The sequence below is a fragment of the Aquarana catesbeiana genome, linkage group LG08 (genome assembly GCF_042186555.1).
Source record: "Aquarana catesbeiana isolate 2022-GZ linkage group LG08, ASM4218655v1, whole genome shotgun sequence".
Classification (NCBI taxonomy): domain Eukaryota; kingdom Metazoa; phylum Chordata; class Amphibia; order Anura; family Ranidae; genus Aquarana; species Aquarana catesbeiana.
The window spans coordinates 281,117,267-281,130,007 of record NC_133331.1 but is presented as its reverse complement, the minus strand read 5'-3'; the positions used below and the strand labels follow the sequence as shown (position 1 = coordinate 281,130,007).

Sequence of the window (12,741 nt, the reverse complement as noted above, 5' to 3'; positions counted from 1 at the left end):
AGATTCAAACAAGAAATTCTAATCCAGCAATCTGATCCCTACACAGATTCAAACAAGAAATTCTAATCCATCAATCCGCTCCCTGCACAGATTCAAACAGGAAATCCTAATCCAGCAATCCGCTCCCTACACAGATTCAAACAGGAAATTAATCCACCAATCCGCTCCCTACACAGATTCAAACAGGAAATCCTAATCCAGCAATCCGCTTCTCTACACAGATTCAAACAGGAAATCCTAATTCAGCAATCCGCTCCCTACACAGATTCAAACAGGAAATCCTAATCCAGCAATCCGCTCCCTACACAGATTCAAACAGGAAATCCTAATTCAGCAATCCGCTTCCCTGCACAGATTCAAACAGGAAATCCTAATTCAGCAATCCGCTCCCTACACAGATTCAAACAGGAAATCCTAATCCAGCAATCCGCTTCCCTGCACAGATTCAAACAGGAAATCCTAATCCAGCAATCCGCTTCCCTGCACAGATTCAAACAGGAAATCCTAATCCAGCAATCCGCTTCTCTACACAGATTCAAACAGGAAATCCTAATTCAGCAATCCGCTTCCCTGCACAGATTCAAACAGGAAATCCTAATCCAGCAATCCGCTCCCTACACAGATTCAAACAGGAAATCCTAATCCAGCAATCCGCTTCTCTACACAGATTCAAACAGGAAAGCCTTATTATGAGTCCACTCAAGGTTTTCATTTTTAACCACTCAAGCTTTGGAAGGTTCATAACCAGGCCATTTTTTTGTTTTTTTTTAGCACTGTGCTGCTTTAACTGGTAACTGCGCGGTCATGCAGCGCTGTACCTAAACTAAATACATTTTTTTTTTTTTTTCATACAAATAGTTTTTTTTTTTTTTTTTTTATGGTATTTGATCATCACTGCATATAGAGTTGATATAAACGAAAAAAGACAAAAAAAATTGAAAAGAAAAGTATGCTGACATACTCCTGCTGTGCACAATTACAGTGGGGTCGGCGGTGGGGGTGGGGACGCACATGCACACACCCTAAACCCGGAAGTAAGCAGTGACGTGCGGGATGCCCTCCACAGTACATTGCGGGTGGTCCAGAAGTGGATAACTAAAGCCCTGATGAAGGGGGAGTTCTTTTGATCCCCGAAACACGTTGGATGTCTTTTAACACATCAATAAATTATTTTGGACTCTTATCTTTTGGTCTGTCGCGCCTTCCCTATATGCATTTCCTAATAACCTGAGTACCCACTGGAGTGTAGCCTTGTCTGTTGTGAGCAGCCTAACCTGAGCCAGTGGGCTCTTCAAATGTTTCTGGCCCTCTCACTACCTTGTTTAAACTCATATCAAAGTCCCAGTTCCTCTTAGATGCCATTCTTTTTCCATTGGAATTATAAAGTGCGGGCACCCAAGACTTGCTGCCGTAACGATGAAAGCCGCACATCCGTCACCTATTTTATTATATTTCCAAAAGCTTTATTGGCATTTGGATATATGCACAGAATCAAGCCAGAGCACATAGCACCTTCTTCTCTGATGCGCTAAGGCTAGGCCCCTGTTGGGGTGAAATGCGTAGAAGGAGAAGGTGCTACGTGCTTTGGCTTGGTTTTGTGCATGTATCCAAGTGGCAATAAAGCTTTTTGAAATACAGAAAAAAAGGATGTGACTAGGAATGCACCGATATCGGTGCCGAGACCAAGCATTTGTGCAAGAATCGGTACTCGCACAAATGACCCTGATCTTGAAAACCAATACTTTGCAGTGCGAGTTACTTCAATACAAAATGAATGGGTGCAAATCGCACTTACAAAGAATCGCATGCGATTTCACCCACTGCTCGTGTGTGTGTGCATAGAAAGGGAAAAGCATCATATAATGGGCAGTTTATTAACCCCTTCAATACCGGGCACTTCCCCCCCTCCTGCCCAGACCAATTTTCGGCTTTCAGCGCTGTCGCACTTTGAATGACAATTGCGCGGTCATACAACACTGTACCCAAACTAAATTTTTATAATTTCCTTCCCACAAATAGAGCTTTATTTTGGTGGTATTTGATCACCACTGGGTTTTTTATTTTTTGCTAAACAAACTAAAAAAGACCGAAATTTTAGAAATAAAAAACTGATGGGCACTTATAGGCGGCACTGATGGCCACTGATAGATGGCACTGGATAGGCAGCACTGATGAGGGGCTACTGACAGGCATTACTGAGTGGCATCTGAAGGGCAATGACAGGCATTACTGATGGTGCACTGATTGGCACATTCATGGGCACTGACAGGCGCTGTTTATAGGGCACAGGCTGGCAGCTGATGGGCAGTGATTTGCAGCTGATGGGGCTGTGCTAATAATCAATGTGCTGATTATTAGCGCAGACCCCCGCTCTGACAGGGAGAGCCGCAGGTAAAGTTCAGACACTTTCTGGTAATGTCCAAGCCAGGGCTGGGACAAGGGGTGAGCAGGAGGGGAAGCTGCCCTGGGTTTAGTGGAGCAAGGGGACAGACAATGGACACAGGGCAGAAAAAACCCATTCTACGGCATGCATTAAAAATGGGTGAGGGGCGCATTCTTGCCCTGGGCGGTAGATGAACCTGTCCCGGTACAGTTCGAAGTTTGTCCACCCCATCAGCCTCATACTGTACATGTTTCGGTTGGCCCATTACTGTGATGGGCTGCCTTACTGGCCAATAGGAATGTGCAGATGGCAGGAGGAGGTTCAACAGTACGAGGAGCTTTGCCAGTCACAAGGGTCGGGCCTTCAGGTGGGACAACAAGGCTTGGAAGCTTTGAAATACTGTATATAGAGTAAATTTGACCTTCCTGTCTCTGTGATTGCAATGGATTGAAAGACATTAATAACCTGAGAGGGGGTCACAAGAAGTTTGGGCTGGGGCTGACCTTTAGGTCCCATGTACACGGGACGCTGAGGCAAAGTCCTCTGAACAAATTTTTTTGACACCTTGAAACCTGCGTTTAAAGCGCCCGTTTACCAGCGTTTGCGTGCTGCGTTTAGCCGCGTTTGTGTCTAGAAGTGTTTATTAAGATTACCTCATTTAAGACCCTCCCCAAGCTCAAAAAACATTGTTAGTAAACTATTTCAGCCATTTTCACCAGAATGAGTAGCAACAGCAAAGAGAGCAGTTGTCTACTTGTATTTTCCTCTATTTCTGTGCTTTTTTTTGCAATGGATCCAATAATGAGCATACGTGAGGAAATGCTCCTGGCATTGTTCTTGATGAGGCTAGAATGACATAGAAAATTGCGTGAGAGGTCCAGAGTCACCTGCCACAAGTTGTGGATTGTCCACTTGCCACGTCATTTGCCACGTCACCTGCCACAAGTTGTGGATTGTCCACTTGCCACGTCACCTGCCACAAGTTGTGGACTGTCCACTTGCCACGTCACTTGCCACGTCACCTGCCACAAGTTGCGGATTGTCATTTGCCACGTCACCTGCCATAAGTTGTGGATTGTCCACTTGCCACGTCACCTGCCACAAGTTGCGGATTGTCATTTGCCACGTCACCTGCCACAAGTTGTGGATTGTCCACTTGCCACGTCACCTGCCACAAGTTGTGGATTGTCCACTGGCCACGTCACCTGCCACAAGTTGTGGATTGTCCACTTGCCACCCACAAGTTGTGGATTGTCCACTTCCCACCCACAAGTTGTGGATTGTCCACTTGCCACATCACCTGCCACAAGTTGTGGATTGTCCACTTGCCACATCACTTGCCACATCACCTGCCACAAGTTGCAGATTGTCATTTGCCATGTCACCTGCCACAAGTTGTGGATTGTCCACTTGCCACGTCACCTGCCACAAGTTGTGGATTGTCCACTTGCCACCCACAAGTTGTGGATTGTCCACTTCCCACCCACAAGTTGTGGATTGTCCATTTGCCACGTCACCTGCCACAAGTTGTGGATTGTCCACTTGCCACGTCACCTGCCACAAGTTGTGGATTGTCCACTTGCCACGTCACCTGCCACAAGTTGTGGATTGTCCACTTCCCACCCACAAGTTGTGGATTGTCCACTTGCCACAAGTTGTGGATTGTCCACTTGCCACGTCACTTGCCACGTCACCTGCCACAAGTTGCGTATTGTCCACTTGCCACGTCACCTGCCACAAGTTGTGGATTGTCCACTTGCCACGTCACCCGCCACAAGTTGCTTGTTCAAATCTAATAAAATATGGGTCAAATTCCAATTATACTTCGGATAACAGCAATGCTAGTGGTGTATTGGATTGGATCAAGGGCTCATAAGGTTATATAAATGGTCTATGAATCATTGCAAGCGATCACAATTTTTTTCAAATTTTTTTTAATGTTTTTTCATTATTTGCCATCAATTTTGAGATTTTTAATGTAAAAAAAATAGGGCACCTTTTAAAAACGAAAATGCGGCTAAACACCGGTACAGCGTTTAGCCGCGTTTAGCTGCATTTGGTGTCTGAAACGTGGAAATCTTCTGCGTCTGAACCCATTTTTTTGCTCCCAAAGAAATGCTGTTAAACGCAACTGCAAAAAAACGTCAATAAACGAGACTGTGTACATGGACACATAGGATAACATTGAATGGGTTCAGGGGCAGTTGAAAAAAGCGTCCAGCTGCCTCTGAACGCGTGTTTAGCAGCGTCCCGTGTACATGGGGCCTTAATATGTTTATAAACCATTTGTGTGTATTTTTCCTATTTTTCAGCATCCATACTAGACCCCGAACTTAACTTCCCCCGCCCGACACAAGAAGATCTTGCCCCCTGTGGGAATTGAGATGAGACACAAAGAAGGATTTTTTTGTGAATCCTTTCCCGCAGTCAGAGCACCAGTACGGCTTCTCCCCCGTGTGGACTTTTTCATGGGTTGTAAGGTATGACTTTTCGGAAAAACATTTCCCGCACTCTGGACATGAATAAGGCTTCTCCCCTCTGTGAATTTTTTCATGGGCCACAAGATTCGATCTAACGGCAAAACACTTCCCGCACTCCAAACATGAATATGGCTTTACCCCGGTGTGAGTCCTCTCGTGCATGATAAGTTGAGCTTTCTGAGAAAAACATTTCCCGCACTCTGAGCAGGAATGCGGCTTCTCCCCAGTGTGGATTTTTACATGAGCGTTAAGAGACGATTTACAGGAAAAACACTTCCCACATTCAGTACACGAATACGGCTTCTCCCCCGTGTGGATTTTACCATGTACGATAAATGAGGACTTGTGCGAAAAGCACTTCCCGCACACATTGCACGAAAATGGTTTCTCCCCCGTGTGCACTTTTTTATGGGCGACAAGAGATAGTTTGTGCGAAAAACTTTTCCCGCATTCAGTACACGCATACGGCTTCTCTCCCGTGTGAACCTTTTCGTGGTTGATCAGAGTCGTCTTCTGGGCAAAACACTTCCCGCACTCCAAACATGAAAACGGCTTTTCCCCGGTGTGGGTCTTCATGTGTACAATCAGATTTCTTCTATGGAAAAAGCTTCTCTCGCATTCTGAACACGAGAAAGGCCTCTCGCCGGAGTGAATTCTTTGATGCTTAGTGAGAATACATCTTTCGGTAAAACGCTTCCCGCACTCCAAACAGGGATATGGCTTCTCTCCGGTGTGAGTTCTCTGGTGTCTAGTAAATTGCTGTTTTTCAAAATAACATTTCCCGCACTCTTCACAGGGATAGATCTTCTGCCTTTTGTGATTCTTCCGGTGTGAAGTGAGGTCCACCCTCCGTGTAAAACATTCACCACACTCAGAACACAGGAAGGTCTTACCCTGTCTGCGGCCTAGGCAATGGGTTCTATGAGGTGCGGGACACCTTGCATGAAGAAGTGATAATCTTTCACTGGGAAGTACCAGAGGGACAGCTGAAGTCTCGGTGTCTTCTTTTGAAGAATAAGATGCTGTCTCATTATTGTCTTCTAATTTACCATTTGGAGGGATCACGGTACGATTCTCTTGGTTAGTACTGCCATGTCTTTCCTCTGGATTAAATAAAAAACATTTAAAGTGGTTATAAACCTCAGACATGAAAGCATATCCCCCTACAGTGTGTACTTGTCTCAATCCAGAGCACTAAGTGTAATTTCTGTCTGCTGTTTCGTTCCTCTGCTATCTTCATGAATCACTTCTGACAAGTTTTCCTGACACCAAGAGAAAAAAGGTGACAGAGGAGGGATCTCTAGCACACAGCCTGTGATTGACAGCCTCAGCTCTGTTCCTGTGTGCAGTGTGAAGGCTGAGTGTGTCCTTCCCTCCAGTCAGCTCTCAGAGCTCTCCTGTAACTTCAGCCCACCCCCCCCTTTTTTTTTTCCTGACAGCTCAGACAAGCTTTATAAATTCTGCGCATTGAACAAATCTAGAGAAGACTCCAGATACACAGGTACAACTTATGTAGGAGGGTTTATACATCGCCTCAGCTCTGTTCATATGTGCAGGGGGTGTGTCTCTTCCCTCCAATCAGCTCTCAGTGAGCTCTGCAGAGTATCATTTCAGCTCCCGCTCCCTGATTTTTGAAAGCTCAGATGAGCGTTATAAATTCTGCACTTTGAACTGATCTAGGGAGGAGAAGACTTCAGATATACAGGTGCAAATTATGTAGGAGGATTTGTCGTCTATGGATATTATAATATACAGTGCATCCGGAAAGTATTCACAACGCTTCACTTTTTCCTCATTTTGTTATGTTAACCGCTTCAGCCCCGGAAGATTTTACCCCCTTCCTGACCAGAGCACTTTTTGCAATTCGGCACTGCGTCGCTTTAACTGACAATTGCGCGGTCGTGCGACGTGGCTCTCAAACAAAATTGACGTCCTTTTTTCCCCACAAATAGAGCTTTCTTTTGGTGGTATTTGATCACCTCTGTGATTTTTATTTTTTGCGCTATAAACAAAATAAGAGCGATAATTTCGAACAAAACGCATTATTTTTTACATTTTGCTATAATAAATATCCCCCAAAAATATATAAAAATTTTTTTTTTTTCCTCAGTTTAGGCCGATCGTATACTTCTACATATTTTTGGTAAAAAAAATCGCAATAAGCGTTTATTGATTGGTTTGTGCAAAAGTTATAGCGTTTACAAAATAGGGGACAGATTTATGGCATTTTTATTAATAATTTTTTTTTACTAGTAATGGCAGCGATCAGCGATTTTTATTGTGACTGCGACGTTATGGCGGACGTGTCGGACATTTTTGACACATTTTTGGGACCATTGTCATTTATACAGCGATCAGTGCGATTAAAAATGCATTGATTCCTGTATAAATGACACTGGCAGTGAAGGGGTTAACCACTAGGGGGTGGGGAGGGGTTAAGTATGTCCTAGGGGAGTGATTACTAACTGTAGGGGGGAGGGGCTGTGTGTGTCACTACGCTGATCACTGCTCCCGATGACAGGGAGCTGTGATCAGTGACACTTGTCACTAGGCAGAACGGGGAGATGCTGTTTACATCAGCATCTCCCCGTTTGTCCTCTCCGTGAGGCGATCGCGGGTATCTCCGCGGCGATCGAGTCCGCGGGACCCGCGACCCGACTCACGGAGCTCCCGGCCGCTGCGCGCGCGCGCCGGCGGCGGCGCGCACGCAATGGCACGGCGGGGAATTCAAATGGATGTACCTGTAAGTCCATTTGCCCAGCCGTGCCATTCTGCCGACGTACATCGGCGTGCGCCGGTCGGGAAGTGGTTAAGGCTTTATTCCAAAATGGATTAAATTCATTATTTTCCTCAACATTTTACAAACAATACCCCATAAAGACAATGTGAAAGAAGTCTGTTTGGAATCTTTGCAGATTTATTAAAAATAAAAAAAACAAAAAATGCCATGTACATAAGTATTCACAGCCTTTACTATGACACTCAAAATTGAGCTCAGGTGCATTCTGTTTCCACTGATCATCCTTGAGATGTTTCTACAACTTGATTGGAGTCCACCTGTGGATAATTCAGTTGATTGGACATCATTTAGAAAGGCACACACCTGTCTATATAAGGTCCCACAGTTAACAGTGCATGTCAGAGTACAAACCTAGTCCAAGGAATTGTCTGTAGACCTCCGAGACAGGATTGTATTGAGGCACAGATCTGGGGAAGTGTACAGAAAAAGTTCTGCAGCATTGAAGGTCCCAATGAGCACAGTGGCCTCCATCATCCGTAAATGGAAGAAGTTTGGAACCACCAAGACTCTTCCTAGAGCGAGCCGCCCGGCCAAACTGAGCAATTGGGAAAGAAGGACCATGGTCAGGGAGGTGACCAAGAACCCGATGGTCACTCTCACAGAGTTCCAGTGTTTCTCTGTGGAGAGAGGAGAACCTTCCAGAAGGACAACCATCTCTGCAGCACTCCACCAATCAGGCCTGTAGGAGACAGAATCCACTCCTCAGTAAAAGGCACATGACAGCTCTCCTGGAGTTTGCCAAAAGGGATCTGAAGGTCTCTCAGACCATGAGAAACAAAATTCTCTGGTCTGATAAAACAAAGATTGAACTCTTTGGCCTAAATGGAAAGCGTCCTGTCTGGAGGAAACCAGGTACCGCTCATCACCTGGCCAATACCATCCCTACAGTGAAGCATGGTGGTGGCAGCATCATGCTGTGTGGATGTTTTCAGCAGCAGGAACTGGGAGACTAGTCAGGATCGAGGGAAAGATGAATGCAGAAATGTACAGAGACATCCTTGATGAAATCCTGTTCCAGAGCGCTCCGGACCTCAGACTGGAGTGAAGGTTCATCTTCTAACAGGACAACGATCCTAAACACACAGCCAAGATAACAAAGGAGTGGCTACAGGACAACTAGGTGAATGTCCGTGAGTGGCCCAGCCAGAGCCCAGACTTGAACCAGATTGAACATCTCTGGGGAGATCTGAAAATGGCTGTGCACCGACGTTCCCCATCCAACCTGATGGAGCTTGAGGGGTCCTACAAAGAAGAATGGGAGAAACTGCCCAAAAATAGGTGTGCCAAGCTTGTACCATCATACTCAAAAAGACTTGAGGCTGTAATTGGTGCCAAAGGTGCTTCAACAAAGTATTGAGCAAAGACTATGAATACTTATGTACATGGGATTTTTTTTGTTTTTTATTTTTAATACATTTACAAAGATTGCAAACAAACTCCTTTCACATTGTCATTATGGGGTATAGTTTGTAGAATTTTGAGGAAAATAATGAATTTAATCCATTTTGGAATAAGGCTGTAACATAACAAAATGTGGAAAAAGTGAAGCGCTGTGAATACTTTCTGGATGCACTGTACATAGCTTGTCAGCCTTCCATGGGCATGCACAGTTTTAAAGCGTGACATGTTTGGTATCTATTTACTCGGCGTAACATCATCTTTTATTATTTTACCAAACAATTAGGTATTTTAACTTATGAATTAAAATACTTTAAAGTGTATTTTTTCCCCAAAAAACTGTGTTTGAAAAACCTCTACACAAATACCGTGTGACATAAAAAATTGCTACCGTAGTCATAAAAAACACACCTTGATACCTACATCTGTACAGTTACTATAATATATCACTACCACTTATAGAGGTATTTAAGGTGTAATTTGACTATTGTACTGTTCAAAAATGTGTTTAATTCTTTGTTTACTGGATATACGGTACATCATACTATGTAAACGTATGCTTCTTTTGTTTAATTAATTCATTGTGAAAAAAAAAATTTGCAACACCTACCATTTTATTCTGAGCTTGGGGTAGGGAACCTCGGCTCTCCAGCTGTTTTGAAACTACAAATCCCATCATGCCTCTGCCTCTAGGAGTCATGCCTGTGATTGTCAGGGTCTTGCAATGTCTCATGGGACTTGTAGTTTCAAAACAGCTGGAGAGCCGAGGTTCCTGGGCCTCTACTTAAAAAAAATATATTAAATGTTTGGGGCTTTTAAGTAATTTTCTAGCCAAAAATACAGATTTTTGCATGTATGAGAGAAGTGTCAGAAAAAGGCCTGCTCTTTAAGTGGTTAAAGTGATTGTAAAGTCTCATTTTTTGTTTGTCCGGGTCCCTCTTCACTGCTCCTGGCCCCTCCCTCCTGGCGAGTGCCCCCACAACACACAGTTTGCTATGGGGGCACTTGAGCCGAGCTGCAACTCTGTGTGTCCATTCAGACATGGAGCTGCTCTTCGGCCCCGCCCCCTATTTCCCCCGATTGGCTATTTGACTTTGATTGACAGCCGTAGGAGCCAATGGTGCCACTGCTGTGTCTCAGCCAATCAAGAGGGAGAGTCCCGGCCAGCCGAGGGACTCGTGGACATTGTTGGACAGAGATGGGGCTCAGGTAAGTATTAGGGGGTGCTGGGGAGGCTGCTACACACAGAAGGCTTTTTATCTTTATGCATATAATGCATAAAGATAAAAAAAAAACCTTCTGCCTTTACAACTCCTTTAAAGAAAACTTGTTTTTACTGCACACTCTATTTTAAACCCAATGATGTCATCACTGGATCTCTGTGCTTCACTATGCAGTGAATGCAGATTGTGGACGGAAGGGGCTATTGTACTAATACTCACCTGTGCTGATCTCTGGGGGGATTTTCTCTTTCTTAAATGACTCATCACCCTCCACATACAGTTCTTCTGCTTCCTCCTTCATTTCCACTTTAACAACAATCACATTTTCACCCTGCCCAAAAGGAAACAATACAAAAGATAAATCTGGAGATTTTGGAATAAACTCAGTCTGTGCTGGAACAATCTCAAAGTTTTGCATGTTCAGAGCTTATGATGGACACCTAGAACTGATGGTCTTGTTACGTGATAGGTATGTACAATTTACTTCCTACAGGCACAGTGACGAACCTGTACATCTCCGGCCTCATCCCGGTACCGGGTGCACAAGCCCGCCCCCACCTACCGACTCCCGCTTTGATTAGACACAGCGGGATTTTGTCAGAAGGTCCCGGCCAATGATTCCTTGGCCGGGACCTGCTGATCGGCTGTGTCCAATCACAGCCCAGAGCCCTGTTCATGGCCGAGACCAGCTGATCGGCTGTGTCCAATCACAGCCCAGAGCCCTGTTCATGGCCGAGACCAGCTGATTGGCTGTGTCCAATCACAGCCCAGAGCCCTGTTCATGGCTGAGACCAGCTGATTGGCTGTGTCCAATCACAGCCCAGAGCCCTGTTCATGGCCGGGACCTGCTGATCGGCTATGTCCAAACACAGCTCAGACTCCTGTGTCAATACTCAACACAGGGCTCTATACAGAGGGAACAATCTCTTTGTTTCTTCTTCCTACAAAGCATGGATAAGAAACAAAGAGATCTGTAGTAAAAAGCAGCACATAATACACACATTACACAGTGTTAGGCACACAGTTAACCCCTTGATTGCCCCCTGATGTTAACCCCTTCCCAGCCAGTGTATAATATTACATGGCTCCCAACTGTCCCTGAATTCTAGGGACTGTCCCTGATTTGAAACAAACTCCCTCTGTCCCTCTTTCCTCCTCATTTATCCCTCATTTTGGTCTGATCTATATAGATGTAAATAAAATGCACTACTTATCTACCAAAAAGTGTTTCCCAGTGCTAAACCTTTCAGAAAATGTCTACATTGTTGCATTTGTAAACTTCAAAAGATATAGTAGTGGTAAAAAAAAGCACTTGTGGGTTTAATCATCTTTTTTTTTTTGTATCTCTTTTAAGGGGATGTGGTAGGGGGTGTGTCCTATGCCTACGTACTTTTACTAATAGATGTCCCTCGTTCCCTCAAAAAGTTGGGAGGTATAGTATTTTCACTGATCACGGTATTAGTGTCACTAGTGATGTCAGTGTCATTTAGTCAGTTCCCACTACTGCCAGTTAGTATCCGCACTATCACAGTCCCATTGTAACTCGCTGATCACCGCCATTACTAGTATAAAATTTTTTTTTTCAATTCCAGTATATATCCCATAGTTTGCAGACACCATAACTTTCACTATAACCCATCAATATACACTTATTGGGATTTTTTTTACCAAAGACATGTAGCGGAATACATATTGGTCTAAATTTATGAATATATTTTATTTTTTCATCTTTTATATTGAATATGTTTTATAACAGAAAATAAAAAATATTTTTTTCTCAAGATTTTTAGTCTTTCATGGTTTATATAATAAAAAATAAAAATAAAAACTAATGGTGATCGAATGCCTGGAAAAAAAAAATCCTGTATATACACCATAGTTTGTAGACACTATAAATTTCAGGGCCAGTTCACACCACATTTTTTTTTTCTGCATCAAAAATGCATGGAACGTAAGTCATATGGTTTCCAATGCATAGTTCACAGCTGTACTGTCAGCTCCAGAAAAAATAAAAAGTAAAACATGCTGCATTTTTCCTGCAATGGACTGTACTGGAACGTAGTAAAACGCATCAGAAACGCACCAGAATGTACTGGAACGCACCAAAAATGCACCGGACCTTGGGTGGATGCCAGGAATCTTACCTTTTTAGTGGAAGCCATTACCCTGCCCTTGACAAGGGTTTGTGACCTACTCCCCTTCCTTCCTGAGAGACTTCATAAGAGTCATAAGATGCAGAAACACATCCGGATCTGGAGTGCGTTTTTGTGGCGTGAACCAGCCCTCACACAAACCAATAAAATAAACACTTTTTGGTATACATTTTGGTCTAAACTTATGAAGAACTTTTTTTTTTTTTTTTATTGAATATGTTTTATAACACAAAATATTGTTTTTCTTTTCTTAAAAAATTGTCGTTTTTTTTTTTTTCCGTCTATATAATAAAAGAATAAAAAA

At 43.8% G+C, this 12,741-nt stretch overlaps 1 protein-coding gene across 1 annotated transcript in view; it reads right to left on the bottom strand.

Moving 5' to 3' along the window:
* LOC141104564 (uncharacterized) overlaps positions 1 to 12,741 on the bottom strand; it is a 93,183-nt gene that overhangs the window by 42,500 nt on the left and 37,942 nt on the right. The window contains exons 8-9 of the mRNA XM_073594172.1: positions 10,504 to 10,615; positions 4,738 to 5,966 (exon numbers count right to left, since the gene is read on the bottom strand). Of these exons, the coding sequence (XP_073450273.1) occupies positions 4,738 to 5,966; positions 10,504 to 10,615 (1,341 nt within the window). The remainder of the gene's footprint in view (positions 1 to 4,737; positions 5,967 to 10,503; positions 10,616 to 12,741) is intronic.